Raw genomic sequence first — 18,205 nt, 5'->3', positions numbered from 1 at the left:
ATACTAGTTATTAAGTAGAAAGCAACATTCTGGCAACAGACTGAGTAGCTTTGATAGGTAATCAAGCATGCTGGACAGATGATGTTGATAATGTTTAGTGGTTGATTTGTACAACATGATAAAAATGTTGTCATTTATTTAGCTAATTAAAACCAATTAAAGCTTCAATCTTACGGGTTGCTCTGTTATGCAGCTATATAATATAAAATTAAGCACAAACAGGTATCTAGAACATTCACCACAGCACTAAAAAGCATCAGTCAGTGTTTAAACGTATGTCTTTTAATTAAAATCCTTTATTTTTTATTCGCTGTACATTTTGGTGATAATTTTCACCCATTTCTTTACATTACAGTTATTCAAAGTCAAGTCAAGTATAAACTACGGGCTTTGTTGCATCAGTGACATTGGTGGCTTTCAGAGAATAAAAGGAAAAGGAAAAATAAGGACGAGGTGTCGAACCGAACGTCGACACCAGGACGAGGCAGCGGCGGTTTCATCTTTAGGAGAGAACCATGAGCTGGAATTCTGTCCGAGAAAAGTGGAACAAGTGTCATTATAATGTCATAACAATTTAATACATCTTGATTAGTATTTTAAGAACTAAGGGAACTATGAAGAACAGAGTTAGATTTACCATCTGCTCCAATCTTGCCATCGTTGTCATCATCAGCTGCTGACAGTAAACTCTTGGTCTCTTTATCGGTCAACACCCGAGCTCCGGGTGAAAACCTCTGGAGGAAGAACCTACAAACAAAATCAGAATAACTCAATCGTACCACAATCAGGACGATAAACCAGTAAACATGTCATATGAGCCATGTGGATAAACTGGCTTTCTGTTTTGGGTTGGAGCACTCCTATACCACCAAAGAAATTTAGTTGGTGCACTACTCTGAACCCTTATCTGTAAATGACTTGATAAGCCATAGGGTTATATAATCTTAAGATAAAAACTAAACCGAAAGAATAACATTATATAAGGAATGAACACAAGCCAAGCAAATAAAAACGTCTTTTTATGGGCAGCTGTACAAAAAAAATTTAAGCAAAAGGTTCATACTTGAGTTCCTCCTCCTCGATGAAACCACTGCCATCATTGTCAAGGATGCCAAAGACAGTCCTGATGTCCTGAGGACTTTTTTTAGCTAGACCACACATCTGGAAGAACTTCTTGTGATTGAAGGACTCTGGTGCTATACGGGAGAAAATAATATGTATAATATGTATGCAATAAACCGACATGTATTTTTGACCTAATAGCTCTAATCAGCAGATTACTCATGACTACTATCGTACTTTATTTCAGTTCAGTGGGTTCATTTAAGGCCAGTGCTCACGGCTTTACCCATCAAGCCTTCACATTTACTTATCTAAAGCTAATGAAAGAGAGCAGGCCAGATGATATGGGCTGCAGAAAATCGATACCTTGGCAGTCCTTGATAGCGCTGTCGATGGCATCAGCGGAAAGGATGGATGTGAGCGACATAGTCCTGAGGAACAAGCGGTGTAAATAATTAACACACGTATCCAACCTAAAACTAAAAGTCATTTCTAAACATAAGTAATCCTGTTCACTGTACTTCTAATAATGTTATAAATCTTTAATATTTGGTGGAATTTGTGGCAAAATTGTTGTAAGCCTAGTTATAGTGTAACTTTTAGTATAGGCTTAATTTTAACTTGACCTCTTTTATAACATGAAACATTTCAGTATTGTGATAGCATGTGTATGTACGTTTCATTTAAAACACCAGTTGCATTTGTATTCATTTTGAGTAATTAAATATATGCATTATTTTCTGTCATCCTGGAAGAGACTGGGACAAATGACCTAAAATAACCTAAAATACTAAAATAAACTTTTAACTTACTTAAGTTAACCTTAATCTTTAAGATAATACAAACCTTCTTCATAAAATCGACTTTTCGCTTACTAAAACTAGTCTGGTACTAATACGATGATTTTTTAAAATTCCTCTAGAGCAAAATAGTGTAGTAAAATCTTAAAATACTGTATAATGATACTGAATTACTTGAAACTTGATACCTAATGAATTACAAATTACTGTTATGATTTTTGGGGAAAATGACCTAAAGCACAATCCTGGAAACAAATGAAAATACTTTTAAGATACTAAAAATGAAACAAAATATAATTAAAGAATTACTCATAGTACTCCTAGTAAGTTACTGTAATAAAGTATAGTACAATAGTAGCTAAATTATTTTTAATCTAGTGGAACCTCTTTTATAGCACTAAATATTTCAATATTGTGATAGCATTTGTATGTAAGTTCCATTTCAAACACCAGCTGTATAATATAAATAATTAAATATATGCATTATTTTTTGTCATTCTGGAAGAGACCCAAAATAAACTAAAATATTAAAATAAACGTTTAACTTACTTAAGTTAACCTTTATCTTTAGGATAATACAAACCTTCTTTTTGTGTACTAAAACTAGTCCTGTACTAGTACGATGATTTTTTAAATTCCTCTAGAGCCAAATAATGTAGTAAAATCTTAAAATACTGTATAATGATACTGAATTACTTGAAACTTGATACCTCATTAATTACGAATTACTGTTATGATTTTTGGGAAAAATACTTAAAGCACAATTCTGGAAACAAATGAAGATACTTTTAAGATACTTTAAAATACTAAAAATAGTACGATAGTAGCTAAATTATTTTTGATCTAGTGGAACCTCTTTAATAACACTAAATATTTCAATATTGTGATAGCATTTGTATGTAAGTTCCATTTAAAACACCAGTTGTCTGTATAATATAAATAATTAAATATATACATTATTTTCTGTAATTCTGGAAGAGACTGGAATTCTGGAAATGATTTAAAATGAACTAAAATACTAAAATAAACTTTTAACTTACTTAAGTTAACCTTAACCTTTAAGATAATACAAACCTTCTTTATTAAATCGACTTTTCGTGTACTAAAACTAGTCCGGTACTAATGAGATAATTTCTTTTAAATTAATAAATATAAATAGAGCTAATTAGTGTAGTAAAATCTTAAAATACGGTATAATAATACTAAGTTATGTATTACTTGATACTTAATACCTGATGAATTACGAATTACTTGTATGATTTTTGGGAAAAATTACTTAAAGCACAATTCTGGAAACAAATGAAGATACTTTTAAGATACTAAAAATAAAACAAAATTTAAACTATATAAACTATAAATAAAATGCTGTTTTCTTGTTTTCACTAGAAACAATTACTTGTTCAATAGTAATAATTAAATATTACCCAATAAATTAATCACAAATTAACTTTTAAGGTTATGAATAACATTGAATTATTATAGTACAATCAAGAAAATAAAGCAAACAAACTATTGTACAATTTTAGTAAAATTATTGGGACACTGTATTGTTCCTACATATTAAAAAAAACACAAATAAATTAAAAACAACAACAGAAAGAATGAATAAAAATACAAGCATAATACATTTTACCATCTTTTCCTGTGTCCTAGAAGTACACTAATGCTGCAGAGTGAGCCAGAGCAGCGTTCACTTACCTCCTGAAGTTGACGTCCTGTAGGTGATCGAGTCAGATCAAGGTAAGGCTATGTGGTGAGCACTGTCTGTCGAGGTGGGATTTATATAGGGCCGATCTGAGTGACAATGGGCTTTTCTTAAGTTACCTGTCCGTGGATCATATTCAAACAGGCAGGCCTGTCTCATATTTCTCCTGTAACTAATTATCCATTACTATTTATATCCGCCCAGTAGTTGAGCGTGGATAGACTGATCCTGGGTCTGTCGTGACCCTGCAGAATTGACAGTTGAATAATAAATGCTATCTGGCGGTCTGCGGTTCTCGGGTCTTCTCTCACCACACCCCTTGCATTTCAGTTTCTTATAATGCGTGTATTAAACAAACAAAACAACTTGAATGATCGAATTCCTTTCAATTCAGTGCAGTGCAATTAGGCAGTTGAACAAACAGAGGCTGAAAGCATTGACAACACAGCCTTGATTATACACTGAAATACATACAAGCTTTTAAGCCTTTAAAGCTTTTTACTGTCCCAATGTGTCTTTGTTCTTTCTAAATGTCCAAAATAATACTTCTTGATTTGCAATTAATACATAATATTAGATATTAATTTGTTATTTGAATTGATTTACAGATTTTCCTGTGAAATCCAGAAATAAAACAATCACCACAACAATCTCTCTTTCTCGTTCTCTCTCTATCACACACACACACACACACACACAAATGCGTCCACACATGCAAACATTCGGATGCACACAGACCCACAGTATTTGTTAATCAAAAAATCTTCCCTCACGGCAGTTTAGCCGTCTCGTCACACGTTCCCTAAGGTGATGAACTCTGTGCTTTCACTCCCTTGCTGATTCAGAAATACAGTACAGTATAAAGTCACCTTTTTGCCCGTGGCGTTTGCAATACAAGCTATATTTTGGCATGCTGTAATCAGCGCCCGAAAATGCACCTGCCAAGAGCACTTATTATAGAAGAGCTGAGGGTTGCCTGTATACACAAGTTGCTTCCATTGGATCTGATTCAGGCGCAGGTGATTTCATTGAGTATTGTGCTTTTTAGCATTGTTCCATTCGTACAAAAGCTTTCAGAAACAATCATCTTTATAATCTTTTCAGAAACAATTAATCTCTATGCCCCAGATGGGATTGTTTTTCCATTTAAGTGGAATGTTTTAGGTGACTAATCCAGTAGCATGTTACTGTACTAATGAAGTAATCAATAAACAAAAGTTGATCAATAAACTAAAATAATATACAGCTATAATGTATACATTTATTTTCAGTATATAGTATTTTTTCTGTTTTAATTTTAAGTGTGTCTTTTAGCATTTAGCTGATTCAGTTCTTGACACAGAATGTGTTCATTCCAGAGACGTTACCTGACATGTGTATATCCGATATGAAAATCCAATAAAATCCATTACTTCAGACCATAATGTACAAACAATCTGTGTAATAATGTCAACAGTGTATATGACTGAATTGTGTCTTTTAAATGAGCAATGTTTAATAACATAACAGTATGACCACCTTCCTAATATTGTGTTGGTCCCCCTTTTGGGGAATTTTGCGCATTATTCTTCTGAAAGAGGCCACAGCCATCAGGGAATCATCATACCGTTTCCATGAAAGGGTGTACATGGTCTGCAGCAATGCTTAGGTAGGTGGTACGTGTCAAAGTAACATCCACATGGATGGCAGGACCCAAGGTTTCCCAGCAGAATATTGCCCAAAGCATCACACTGCCTCCGCCGGCTTGCCTTCTTCCCATAGTGCATCCTGGTGCCATGTGTTCCCCAGGTAAGCCATTAACGTGATGTAAAAGAAAACGTGATTCATCAGATTAGGCCACCTTCTGCCATTGCTCCGCTCACGTGCCCATTGTTGGCGCTTTCGGCAGTGGACAGGGGTCAGCATGGGCACCCTGACTGGTCTGTGCAGCCCCATACACACTGTGTATTCTGACACCTTTCTATCAGAACCAGCATTAACTTCTTCAGCAATTTGAGCTACAGTAGCTCGTCTGTTGGATCCCCACGTACATCACTGAGCCTTGGCCACCCATGACCCTGTCGCCGGTTTACCACTGTTCCTTCCTTGGATCACTTTTGACAGATACTGACCACTGCAGACCGAGAACACCCCACAGAAGCTGCAGTTTTGGAGATGCTCCGTCCCAGTCGTCTAGCCATCACAATTTGGCCCTTGTCAAACTCGCTCAAATCCTCACGCTTGTCCATTTTTCCTGCTTCCAACACGTCAACTTTGAGGATAAAATGTTCACTTGCTGCCTAATATATCCCACCTACTAACAGGTGCCGTGAGGAAGAGATAATCAGTGTTATTCACGTCACCTGTCAGTGGTTATAATGTTATGTCTTGTCGGTGTATAATATGGATTGTTTTTGCCTTCACAATAAAGTTATGTGTGTTTATAACACTGTAGAATGACATTTAAGATCTTTACAATAGACTGATCTGCCTTTTTGTGCTTTAAATCCCGTAATGCATGTTAGTGTTTTAACTTACTTAGATCTGGATGACTTACAGACTCCACATATCACCATTCAAGTGAATATGCAATTGCAACTGTGGAGTTTTTTTTTTTTATTTAAACACAATAATTGTCTTTTAAAATCGAGGCTATAAATTTAAAACATAAAAAAACAAACAACTAATGCATGTCATAGTGCCACACCTGGCAGAATGGGTGACGTACAGTTTTGCCTCCCTAAAACATTCAGATGTTGTGAACTGGCTAATCGAAATCACCCCTGGTTTAAGAGAGAAATTGGATATGGGAAGTATGTATGTTGCCTTGCACCAAATGTTTCCAGGTAGCACTGGACCCAGCATGATCCTGACCAGAATCGAGTATATAAAGTACAAAGTTTTAATGTTTTCAATGACCAATTTGACTGTATTTTGTGAATTTAAACAAGTGTTGATGCTGCGACACACATTTTTTAAAAAGAAGTTTGGACAGGGCTAATAACAGTGAACATCAGTAAACATCAGTGCCTAACCTCACTTTTTTGTTGGAGCTATGTTCATATAATCCACCTAAAACCTGAATATAAATAAATATGAACCATTTCGTTAAAAGTTGTGAGGCATTTTTTACTGTTTTACCATTTTGCTGGACAGTAATTGCTTTTAAGTTATAATAAACAAGCTTTGTGTGTGTACAATAGCTTTACAACTGCTACCCACCGCATGTATTGAAATGTATTGTAATGGATCCTGACATGTGCCAGCTGGTTCATTATTTAACTGTTATCTACGTAAAACTAACCCTGGTAGTGCAGATCAGTCTAACCATTCTTTTGACAGTAACAGTGTGACTTGTTTTGTCTTGACATGCCAAGTGTAAGGTAAACCCACTGTGAGGTTCCGGAAATTGAAACCCACAGGACTCGCACGATTACACAATGAAGAAATAGATGAGGACACTAGATCTAGCATGGCTTCTTATCACACCCTGGACATGATGTCATGAGTATAGGCGATACCTCGTATCGTTTAGCTCTGTATGGCTCAGCTCTGCTGCTGGAGAATGGTTTAAATGTGTGACATTGTCTTGTTCTGGGGGGTTTGTTTTGACCTCTATCAGCTATATAGCATATTGAGCGATTGGGAGTTGAACAAAGTGGTATTCTATTTAATATTTCTTAAGGAAGCACTGCCATCTAATGGACACTCCAAGCACAGTCATACCTCGAATGAACTCCAGAATAGGGTTGAATTATGCTCTCCTTGAAGTAATGCAAAACAATCACTAGTAACCATGGTGTAAATTACGAGGGGGGTTGTTTCTACACTCACTGTTCATTTTATCAGCTCCACTTACCATATAGAAGCACTTTGTAGTTTTACAATTACTGACTGTAGTCCATCTGTTTCTCTGCATGCTTTGTTAGCCCCTTTTAATGCTGTTCTTTAATGGTCAGGACCCCCACAGGACCACTACAGAGCAGGTATTATTTGGGTGGTGGATCATTTTCAGCACTGCAGTGACACTGACATGGTGGTGGTGTGTTAGTGTGTGTTGTGCTGCTACGAGTGGATCAGACACAGCAGCGCTGCTGGAGTTTTTAAACACCTAACTGTCACTGCTGGACTGATAACAGTCCACCAACCAAAAATATCCAGCCAACAGCGCCCCATGGGCAGCGTCCTGTGACCACTGATGAAGGTCTAGAAGATGACCAACTCAACCAGCAGCAATAGATGTGCGATTGTCTCTGACTTTACATCTACAAGGTGGACCAACTAGGTCGGAGTGTCCAACAGAGTGGACAGTGAGTGGACGCGGTATTTAAAAACTCCAGCAGTGTTGCTGTGTCTGATCCACTCATACCAGCACAACACACACTAACACACCACCACCATGTCAGTGTCACTGCAGTGCTGAGAATGATCCACCACCTAAATAATACCTACTCTGTGGTGGTCCTGTGGGGGTCCTGACCATTGAAGAACATGGTGAAAGCAGGCAAAAAAGCATTTAGAGAAATAGATGGACTACAGTCAGTAATTGTTCAACTTAATTCATTATATTGCCTTGCTATTAGTAGTAGCATTGCTGATAATGTAAACAATGTTTACCAAACGTCTTAATGTAGGCCTTTGTATTTTTTACTGGCTGCTGTCAGCATGGTGCCAACACGACTATGCCCAACAGTTCATTATTGAAAAAGCATTGAGCATGCGCACAAGTGTCATTTGATTACACGGGATTCATGGTATAGGCAGCCACCTGGTGGTTGTATAACATTCAACAACTATTAAGCAGTTTTTTCTTTATTTTTTTTATTTTACTATCTATATATCTATGGTACACTGATGTAATTACATTTACACACATTTACCAGGTGACTCAAGAAACTGAGGGTTGAAACAGTCCAAAGGGATTAAGTTATACAAATTAAGTTTAAGTGATTCAGTGATTTATAGTCAGTGATTCAAAAGGATTAAGTGATACAAATTCATTTCAAATGATTCAGTGATTTATAGTCAATGATTCAAAAGGATTAAATTATTCAAATTCATCGCAAGTGATTCAGTGATTTATAGTCAGTGATTCAAAAGGATTTATACAAATTTATTTCAAATGATTCAGTGATTTATAAAGAATTAAGTGATTTAAATTCATTTCAAGTGATTCAGTGATTTATAGTCAGTGATTCAAAAGAATTAAGTGATTCATGTGGCCCTTTATTTTAAGTGATTCAGTGATTTGTAGTCAGTGATTCAAAAGAGTTATGTGATTCATGTGGCCCTTTATTTTAAGTGATTCAGTGATTTTTGTCAGTAATGCAAAAGAAGTAAGTTATCCAAATTAATTTCAAGTGATTTAGTGATTTGTAGTCAGTGCTTCGAAAGGATTAAGTGATACAAGTTTATTTCAGGTGATTCAGGGATTCAAAAGGATTAAATGATACAAATTTATTTCAAATAAGTCAGTGATTTATAGTCAGTGATTAAAAATAATTAAGTGATACAAATTCATTTCCAGTGATTCAGTGATTTATAGTCAGTGATTCAAAAGAATTAGGTGTTGCATATTCATTTTAAGTGATTCAGTGATTTATAGTCAGTGATTTAAAAGAATAAAATGATTCGAATTCATTTCAAATGATTCAGTGATTTATGAAAAATTAAGTGATACAAATTCATTTTAAGTGATTTAGTTATGTCGAGTCAGTGATTCAAAAGAATTAAGTGATTCAAATTCATTTCAAATGATTCAGTGATTTATGAAGAATTAGGTGATACAGAGTCTTTTTTTTTTAATGTGTTTTTCTTTCCATTTTCCTCTCGATTTAGTGCACTCAATTTTGTCTTCCGCTGCTGAGGGATACTGATTGCATCCGAGGAGAGCACGTCGCTGTACACGCCTCTTCCGACACATGTACAGCCCTCCTCTTCTCGCCCATGCATTCTGCACAGGTGTCTCTTCTGCCAATCAGGGTCCTTACACAGTGTATGAAGACCCACCAACCCACACATAATCCGGCCCCCACCCTGCAGATACAGTGGCCAATTAGTATCTGCTGCAGGCACTGCCAATTATGCCCGCTAGATGGCGCCCAGCTGACCGGAGGCAACACCGAGTTTCGAACCGAGGGGTTCAGAAACTCGGTGCTAGTGTGCAAGCGGAATATCCAGCTGCACCACCTGGGCGCTATACAAATTCATTTTAAGTGATTCAGTTATGTGTAGTCAGTGATTCAAAAGAATTAAGTGATTCAAATTCATTTTAAGTGATTCAGTGATTTATAGTCAGTGATTTAAAAGGATTAAGTGATTCAAATTCATTTTAAGTGATTCAGTCATTTATAGTCAGTGATTTAAAAGAATTAAGTGATTTAAATTCATTTCAAGTGATTCAGTCATTTTTAGTCAGTAATGCAGCAGAAGTAGGTGATTCAAGTTCGTTTCAGGTGATTCAGAGTCAGTGACAAACTTAAGAAAAAAGAATGGATAAAAAGTCAATATTGCAAAAGAATATTTATTCTTTTTTTAATCATCCGTTCCCATAAAAGTGCATGAGGTTTTACAGTAAGCAAACTTGATATTTAAGACAGGATACACAGCCGCGCTACATTCACGATCATCGTTTTTGGACAGTGTGCTGCATGGGAGGAAACTTCTCTTCCAACATCGGTATAAAAATTATTTATAATCAGATGAAAGTGGGAGGTCTTGGGCAAATTTGTTCCTTCAGAGCGAAGTGTTGGTCAGGAGCAATTTATGCCTTAACCACGGCAGCGAACTCTGTCAGAGGAAGAGAAAAATAGGTTAATGTGCTGAGCCTGAGACCAAGGACAATTATCATTGTGAAATGTTTCTTGTGCCACCTTTTCACTCGTATAGTAATAGTGCATTTAAAAGAATTTACTGTTTGAACTAGTAGAGATCGAGTTAAATTTCTCTCAAAAGTATTTACCATCAACTCCGATCTTGCCATCAGCGTCGGTGTCTCCAGCCTTGAGGAAAGTCTTGGTCTCTGCATCAGTGAGTTGCCTAGCATCTGATTTGAAGTTCTGCAGGAACAGTCTGGCAAAGTACAGCAAAAACACATTGCTTATTATTATTGTAAACCCAGCTTTCTATTCATTCACTGCTAATGAAGTGTTTTAATCTTTTTTATTTATTTATTTTGTTTATATATTTATTACTTACTTCAGTTCATCCTCCTCAATGAAGCCACTCTTGTCCTGATCAATAATAGCGAAAGCCTTCTTGATGTCATCGGCGGATTTGCCAGACAGGCCAACCTTCTGGAAGAAGCTCTTGTGGCTGAAGGAGCCGTCGGCTGTGAAACAGATGTTTATTACATTGTTATTACAGATATTAACAATTATTATTATCATAATTTGAAAACCTAATACAAATAGGAATGCAAAGCATTTTAGTAAGAGTACCTTTGCATGCATCCAGGGCTGCAGCAATGTCAGCGTCTTTCAGGACACCAGCGAAAGCCATCTTGAGCTAAATTAGGCAAATGGTATTATGTTACCAATTATACAACTTAATACAAGCATAATATGATATACAACATTCGTTCAAGTAGGCTAATGCATGTATTTAAAATTAATACTTAATACTTGATTCCCTATCATCACAATTCTGTCAGGTTCTCATTGATGCATACATCTAGTTGACCAAAGACTCAAGCGCAATGCAACAGTGCCAATTTAATCCCTGTCACATCCATGTTGATAAGAATCAGCATGTTAGATCCCATCCAATATCTCCAATAGAGCATGGGATAATGTGGTCCACCGCAGAGAAATTCTCCGTCCTGTCCGGAGTAGGTCCGATGAAGCTTCTGAAGCTTAAATGAAGATCTGAATGGCTGATGAAGCCCTTTCAGAAATGCATCGCCGGTCCGGGTTCAAGCTGTGGATCGCTCCTGTCCATCGCTGCATGCAAACTCACCTCTTTCCTTCTTTTCGGTGGTGAGTTGTAGATTCAGAAAGACTTGAGCAACTGCAGTGGACTCTGGGCCACCGCTCTCGACTTTATATACCCTCTCCCAGTCCAAATATGAGGCTTAATGTAACGGACACCCAATGACAGGAGGGGTGGGGGGGTGCGCTTGAAATGCGTCCAGTAGACAGACACTATATTTATCTTCATCAACGAAGACGCTTAAAAGGTGAGTTTGAAAAAAAGCAAGCCATAATGTACCGCCATGCTAATAATACATGCTGCTGAGCAGCATGAAATGACGCTGGTGTGAAGTGCATGTATGGAGAACACCGAGTATACTTGGGGATCAGCTCATTTCACCCCTCAGCAGTTACAACGAGTTATTTTGGAGGCTATGTTAAGGTATGCGAATGCAGCTTTTTCTATTACGGTGATATAAGTGGTTAATATGACTGATTCTTATATAAAATTTCTGATTTTTTTTTCATAATACTAATTCTAATACACTGAATTGCTTTATTGTTTAATATGTACTGTTTAATTATATTTAAATATAGAAATGTGTAGCTAATAGTACTCACTTCTGTATCAGTATAATATGTGGCTGTCAATTTTGCATTGTTTGTGCTTAACCATCTGACCTGCATTAATAAACTTCATCATTTCATCAAGTCTTGCTCCTATTTCACCTCATATGTAAACAAAAGTAACATCCTGATGCACTTATTCAGTGTTTGCATAATGTTTTTGCACACCAGAGGGCTCTCCAACTTCAACCTGACCGATATAGCAACTCTTGTGTTGGCATGGCAGGCTGGCAACTGGATCCCACTGCTGTGTGAAAAACTACACTTCGCAAATCCCACCCAGTGTATCCTGACTAATCTCTGGGCCTTCCCTGTGTTGTTAGTCTTCCTTTTTTAAAAAGAGATACCCCTGTAGATAGACCATGTACCCCTTTTGCGAAGTAAGACCATTTATGTAGACATTTACACCTGAAGCTAACGCACCAGGTAAAACCTCAAGCAAAAATAAAAACACTGTAAAGTTAAAGCTTTTACACCAAAACTACATTTATTCCTTGTTTTTCACTCTTCCCCCAGAAGTGCATTAAAGACATTAGCACAAGCCGACAGGCTCGATATAAAACACATCCAGATAATGTTAGCAACACATTATAAGGACCATGTTGGATGTCAAGTTAATAGTTCACAGTTTATAAATAAATAACATATAAAAAATATGATCTTGAGTTCTGGTTCCGTGAAGTGAGAAGGGTCTTGGTCAGATGGAAATTTATGCCTTAACAAGAGCAGCAAACTCTGTAAGATACAAGAAAGAAATGAAACCAGAGTTAGTGAATTGTTTTTGTCTTCCACCACTTTCTTTACAGCTACCCTGTAGATACAGTAAGTACCCAAGGGCCCAAATAATTCCCAGCAAACAATAGTTGTCAGGATTGGGGGCCCAGTTAAATAGCTTGTCAAAGGGCAAATCTATACTGCACACCTATATGTGCAATTGCTTGCCTTTAGGTCTACATCACTACTCCTAAGTACACTGTGGGATGGTTTTATATTACATTTTTGGAAGTCTATTCAAAGCATTGTAAAAAATCAGCCTTGTGTTGTAGCTGCGTATTTATTTCCACTCATCGCTTGGTCTAAAACCTACGACGGAGTATTAGGGCCACTGTAAAAAATATTTTTAAGTTTTGATTTCGAGAATAAAGTCATATAAGTTTAGATTTCGAGATTAAAGTCAAAATATTATGAGAAAAAAGTCGAAATATTATGAGAATAAAGTCGAAATTATTTCGAGATTAAAGTCAAAATGATTATGAGAATAAAGTAGAAATATTATGAGAATAAAGTCTAAATTATTTCGAGATTAAAGTCGAAATATTATGGCCAAAGAGTGTGCAGCCGTCGTAGGCTTGTCAGTTCAGAGAAGCACGGGTCTCAGTACCTGGATCGGCATGCATGCGCTGAGGGCAGCTTAGAATGAATGTTCTTGTGGTTATCCAAAAACCCCCGATTATTTTTGGGTGGCTGTTTGTATTGTACGCTTTCATCCACATGACATGATGACTATACATGTCAATGCAACCATTTATTACGATGCCATACAGCTTAAGTTTATCGTCAGGTCTATAAGGCTCGGTTGAAGCACTGGCGACAACGCAGAAGCCGTTTTAGCGTCCTTATACTAATAACAAACTGGTGCTGATGTTACAGGAGATTGGGGATTTCTTTATTTGTGAAACCGATATGAAAGTATAACAAATCACATCCCTCATTTTAACACAAGGAGGTTGCTATGGCCATAATATTTCGACTTTAATCTTGTAATTATTTTGACTTTAATCTCATAATTATTTTGACTTTATTCTCATAATATTTCGACTTTAATCTCATAATTATTTTAATTTTATTCTCATAATATTTCGACTTTAATCTCGTAATTATTTTGACTTTAATCTCGTAATTATTTTGACTTTATTCTCCTAATATTTCGACTTTAATCTCGTAATTATTTCGACTTTAATCTCGTAATTATTTCGACTTTATTCTCATAATATTTAGACTTTATTCTCATAATATTTTGACTTTAATCTCGAAATCAAAATTTATACGACTTTATTCTCAAAATCGAAACTTAAAAAGAAAATTTTTCTTTGAAGTGGCCCTAATACACTGTCGTAAAAACTAGCCCATTATATCCACATTTAATTTTTTACACATTCATTATTATGTTACTGTAATAATTTAATTGTCTTTTCTGAAGCCTACTATGAAAATAAGGAATTAAAAACATATAATTCTAACAAAATAAAACTAGCAAATCAGTAAGCAGGTAATACTGTACTAGTAATAAGAAGGTTGCTGATTTAAACCACACCACTGCCAAGTTGCCACTGTTGGGCCCCTGAGCAAGGCTTTTAAACCTAAATTGTTTGAATTGTATTCAGTCACTTTGGATAAAGTCATCTGCTAATTTGCTAAGTGCTGCCAATGGAAATGTTAATAAACAGCAGTGTGGGTCTATTAGTATTTTATGTGACTTCCAATTGGTTAATGTTTTGCAGACTTAAACTAGCTCTTTAGTCCTAATAAATAACAGAAAGAAGATCCTGGGTTCGATCCCCAGCCTGGGCAATCCGGGTCCTTTTTGTGTGGAGCATGGTCTGTGTGGGTTTCCTCCGGGAGCTCCGGTTTCCTCCCACAGTCCAAAAACATGCAGTCAGGTTAATTGGAGACACTATAGGTGAATAGGTGTGTGTGTGTGTGTGTACATATGTGTGTCTGCCCTGTGATGGACTGGCGCCCTGTCCAGGGTGTTACTGTGTGCCTTGCGGCCATTGAAAAGCTGGGATAGGCTCCAGCAAATCTCCCAGAATTCTGTCCTGTACTTCCACTCAGAGGTCTATGCATAGGCAAAATGCAGCTAAAGACTGACTGCCATAGATGTTTCAGCTTAGCACTTGACCCTACGTTCAGAGTAAACTAACTTACCCTCAGCTCCGATCTTGCCATCATTATCACTGTCACCAGCAGCCAGGAAGGCCTTGGTTTCTTTGTCAGTCAGAGCCCTGGCACCGCTCTTAAAGTTCTGCAGGAAAAGCCTGGAATGACAAAACACAGGTTTCAGTTATCTCAATAGTCTCAGAGATTTATTACTAGTTTATACAGAATATTACAAATAATGAATTAATATGTAAGAAATGAGATCTTACTTCAGCTCCTCCTCCTCAATGAAGCCACTGTTGTCCTGGTCAATGATGGCAAAGGCCTTCTTGACGTCATCGGCAGATTTGGAGGACAGGCCAACCTTGCTGAAGAAGGTCTTGTAGTTGAAGCTGTCGGCAGCTGTGGATTCAAATGATGATGAAATTATTCATTATTCACAGTTCATACAGTAAGTAAAAAAAAAGTAACATAAAAACTACATGTAATGCCAGATTAACTAACAAAATATATAATAAGTAAGCCAAGGAATGGGGTGATGTTTCTAATAAACATTTAAAAGGTAAGTTTTGCATCAAGTCCTCTCTAAAAATATAGGCAATTTTAAGGATAGTTATAGTTATAGTCATAGTTAGAATGTAATAACAGTTATACGTAGATAACCTATAAGTTTCCCAAAAAGAAAGTCAAGTATTACAGCAGCTTTAACCCTAACCCTACAATACTTGTAGGTAATAAATATAATACAGATAATGTAATATGTGATTTCATAGATAATTATAATAGTGTCCTGTGCCCATTTCAAAAAATCTAGGCAGTTTTAAGGATATTCAACTTGTTCTTGTTGGCATTACCCTTAAAAGATACCTGAATTCACTTTAATTTACCCCTTAATGTAATATTTATTTAAAATATTCATTATATACATAATCTTTAATAAATATGTCACATTTCAAAGGTAGGTTTTGCATCAAGTCCATGGACACATATTCTTAATAAGTTAGATATACTTGTAGGTAATAAATATAATAAAGTTAATGTAATATGTGACATAATAGACAATTATAAGAGTGTATTATCTAATAATTATAATAATGGCCTGTGCCCATTTCTAAAAATCTAGGCAATTTTAAGGATATTCAAGGTTTAAAATGAATCATTCTTCTTTCATAGTCATCAGAAACTATTTCAAAAGTTCTAATTAATGTAATAACAGTTATAGAAAAAGCTATAAGCTATTAGATCACTAGTATTGTTACAATAATACAAGTTGATAATTCATCATAATTAATACAATAATTAAATCATGATAGAGTAGATGAAGTGTATTATTTTTTAGATTGTATTATCTTTCCTAAATGTATTTAAGTTTGTTTTAATGTGACTAATAATATAATAATTATACATGGAATTCTGACGTAAGGTTCAAACAAATGCCTTGGTTTACCTTCACAGGCAGCAAGAGCGGCAGTCACATCAGCATCAGCGAGCACTCCAGCGAAGGCCATTTTTTTTGTATTAAGCTGTTAAATAAAACAAACAGTAAGTTACTGGTACATTTTACAACAGGTCAGTAGCACTTGGTCCAATCTACTATTCATATTAACTTTAGACATTAGACAGTGCTTATGCTGAGCCTTAATGCTTATATTGACTTATATCAGAGTAGCATTAAAAAAACAACAGGATGAGCTTGGCTCATGATGGGTTCCTTAGTGCCAAATTATCCTTCGGGATTTCATCCCCTGTGTCTGTTTCATAACTAGTTCAAGAAAGTTCCTTAATTCCACTTTAATATCTTGATTCCAAAGCTGGACTCCTCAATAGCTACAATGCATTCCAAAAAAACAAGTTCTTTCTTTGCACCATAACATATTAAACCCTTTGAAGGCTAAATACTCATTTAAAATTCCCCCAAAAAACATCTACACATCACACTCACCTTGTGCTTCTCTAAGGCGAGTGAAAAAGTCAAGGAGGAAGTCGAGGTGTGTGCCCACTGTGCCTTCCAGGCCCACTTATATACACCCAACTCTCACCATTTACAGGAGTTTGGGCCTCGGTAATTGATACTGCCTATAGTCCTTGCAAATACTTTTTGAAAAAATGTGTCTACTAGTTCAGAGTTGGACTATTTTTAGCTGCCTGTAAACCATGTGTAGGCAATAACGGGCTTATGGGGGCCTCCTATGGCATATCCTATGGCATGTAGTGTACAGACACCTAGATTATACCTAAATTATAGGGATTAATTTAATGTTTTAATACATCGTCATATACATTTGTTTATTTATGTTATGTAAATCAAGCGTACATTTTATATTATGTTATAATATATGTTATAGACTATAACAAAGTTGTTTTGCTGTCTTCCCAGCTGTTTCTCAGCTGTCTAAAGCAGCAAAAGCATTGACACATGAAGTATGACACAATGTAAAAGTACAGTTAACCTACATTTAGATAAATAAATGCATTTATTTATTTTGACAGTTCAGTTAAAAGGTTTTATAAGTAAACAGTAGTAATTATCTGTACTTAAGCTTTTCTTTATCAATTAAAGATAATTATTCTGTTTTTAGAGGTGTATGGAGCTAATTCTAATAGTTAATATAATGTAATGTCAAGGGTATTTGGACCACGCAATGAAATTATTAAAATACTTCTTGTAAAATTACAGTAGAGGATGGGAATATAATGGTGAAGATTATTACTGTTTTGTACAGTTAATGTACACCAATAAGGCATAACATTATGACCACTTTCCTAACTGACTGGTCTGCGGCTATGTAGCCCCATACACAACAAACTGTGATGTGCTGTGTATTCTGACACCTTTCTATCAGAACCAGAATTAACTTCTTCAGCAATCTGAGCTACAGTAGCTCGTCTGTTGGATCGGACCACACTGGCCAGCCTTTGCTCCCCACATGCATCATGCTGTCACTGGTTTCCCACTGTTCCTTCCTTGGACCACTTTTGATGGGGGAACACCCCACAAGAGCTGCAGTTTTGGAGATGCTCTGACCCAGTCGTCAAGCCATCACAATTTGGCCCTCGTCAAACTCGCTCAAATCCTCACGCTTGATCATTTTTCCTGCTTCTAACACATAAACTCTTAGAATAAAATGTTACTTTGTGAACTTTCTGCCTAATTTATCCCACCCACTAACAGGTGCCGTGATGAAGAGATAATCAGTGTTATTCACTTCACCTGTCACTGCATCACTGTATCACTTCACAGT

General features: G+C 36.2%; 3 protein-coding genes across 3 annotated transcripts; all 3 read right to left on the bottom strand.

The window, feature by feature from the left end:
- Positions 1-298: 298 nt before the first annotated feature.
- Positions 299-1,489, bottom strand: pvalb8 (parvalbumin 8). The gene is made up of 4 exons (XM_062984776.1): positions 1,429-1,489; positions 1,064-1,196; positions 638-747; positions 299-528 (listed from the first exon to the last, which is right to left on the bottom strand). The coding sequence occupies exons 1-4, from the start codon at positions 1,487-1,489 to the stop codon at positions 503-505; spliced, it is 330 nt and encodes a 109-aa protein (XP_062840846.1). The 3' UTR covers positions 299-502.
- Positions 1,490-10,049: 8,560 nt separating this feature from the next.
- On the bottom strand, positions 10,050-11,608 carry LOC134300117 (parvalbumin beta-like). Its single transcript, XM_062984775.1, has 5 exons — positions 11,503-11,608; positions 10,986-11,052; positions 10,744-10,876; positions 10,508-10,617; positions 10,050-10,335 (listed from the first exon to the last, which is right to left on the bottom strand). Exons 2-5 carry the CDS (start codon positions 11,044-11,046, stop codon positions 10,310-10,312), a joined length of 330 nt encoding a protein of 109 aa, XP_062840845.1. The 5' UTR covers positions 11,047-11,052; positions 11,503-11,608; the 3' UTR covers positions 10,050-10,309.
- Positions 11,609-12,551: 943 nt separating this feature from the next.
- Positions 12,552-16,968, bottom strand: LOC134300182 (parvalbumin beta-like). Its single transcript, XM_062984855.1, has 5 exons — positions 16,906-16,968; positions 16,411-16,486; positions 15,233-15,365; positions 15,012-15,121; positions 12,552-12,818 (listed from the first exon to the last, which is right to left on the bottom strand). Exons 2-5 carry the CDS (start codon positions 16,469-16,471, stop codon positions 12,793-12,795), a joined length of 330 nt encoding a protein of 109 aa, XP_062840925.1. The 5' UTR covers positions 16,472-16,486; positions 16,906-16,968; the 3' UTR covers positions 12,552-12,792.
- Positions 16,969-18,205: the final 1,237 nt, after the last annotated feature.

Source organism: Trichomycterus rosablanca, chromosome 22, assembly GCF_030014385.1.
Source record: "Trichomycterus rosablanca isolate fTriRos1 chromosome 22, fTriRos1.hap1, whole genome shotgun sequence".
NCBI lineage: Eukaryota > Metazoa > Chordata > Actinopteri > Siluriformes > Trichomycteridae > Trichomycterus > Trichomycterus rosablanca.
The sequence above is the reverse complement of the archived record's forward strand: the minus strand, read 5'-3'. Positions and strand labels throughout refer to the sequence as shown.

Coding starts and splice junctions, on each gene's coding strand:
- LOC134300117 (XM_062984775.1), bottom strand. CDS start 11,046: ATGGCTTTCGCTGGTGTCCTGAAAGACGCTGACATTGCTGCAGCCCTG. Junction 10,618..10,743: donor ATTGAGGAGGATGAACTGAA/GTAAGTAATAAA, acceptor GTACTTTGCCAG/ACTGTTCCTGCAGAACTTCA. Junction 10,336..10,507: donor TGGCAAGATCGGAGTTGATG/GTAAATACTTTT, acceptor TTCCTCTGACAG/AGTTCGCTGCCGTGGTTAAG.
- LOC134300182 (XM_062984855.1), bottom strand. CDS start 16,471: ATGGCCTTCGCTGGAGTGCTCGCTGATGCTGATGTGACTGCCGCTCTT. Junction 15,366..16,410: donor CGCTCTTGCTGCCTGTGAAG/GTAAACCAAGGC, acceptor TTGAATCCACAG/CTGCCGACAGCTTCAACTAC. Junction 15,122..15,232: donor ATTGAGGAGGAGGAGCTGAA/GTAAGATCTCAT, acceptor TTGTCATTCCAG/GCTTTTCCTGCAGAACTTTA.
- pvalb8 (XM_062984776.1), bottom strand. CDS start 1,489: ATGTCGCTCACATCCATCCTTTCCGCTGATGCCATCGACAGCGCTATC. Junction 1,197..1,428: donor CGCTATCAAGGACTGCCAAG/GTATCGATTTTC, acceptor TCTCCCGTATAG/CACCAGAGTCCTTCAATCAC. Junction 748..1,063: donor ATCGAGGAGGAGGAACTCAA/GTATGAACCTTT, acceptor TTTTGTTTGTAG/GTTCTTCCTCCAGAGGTTTT.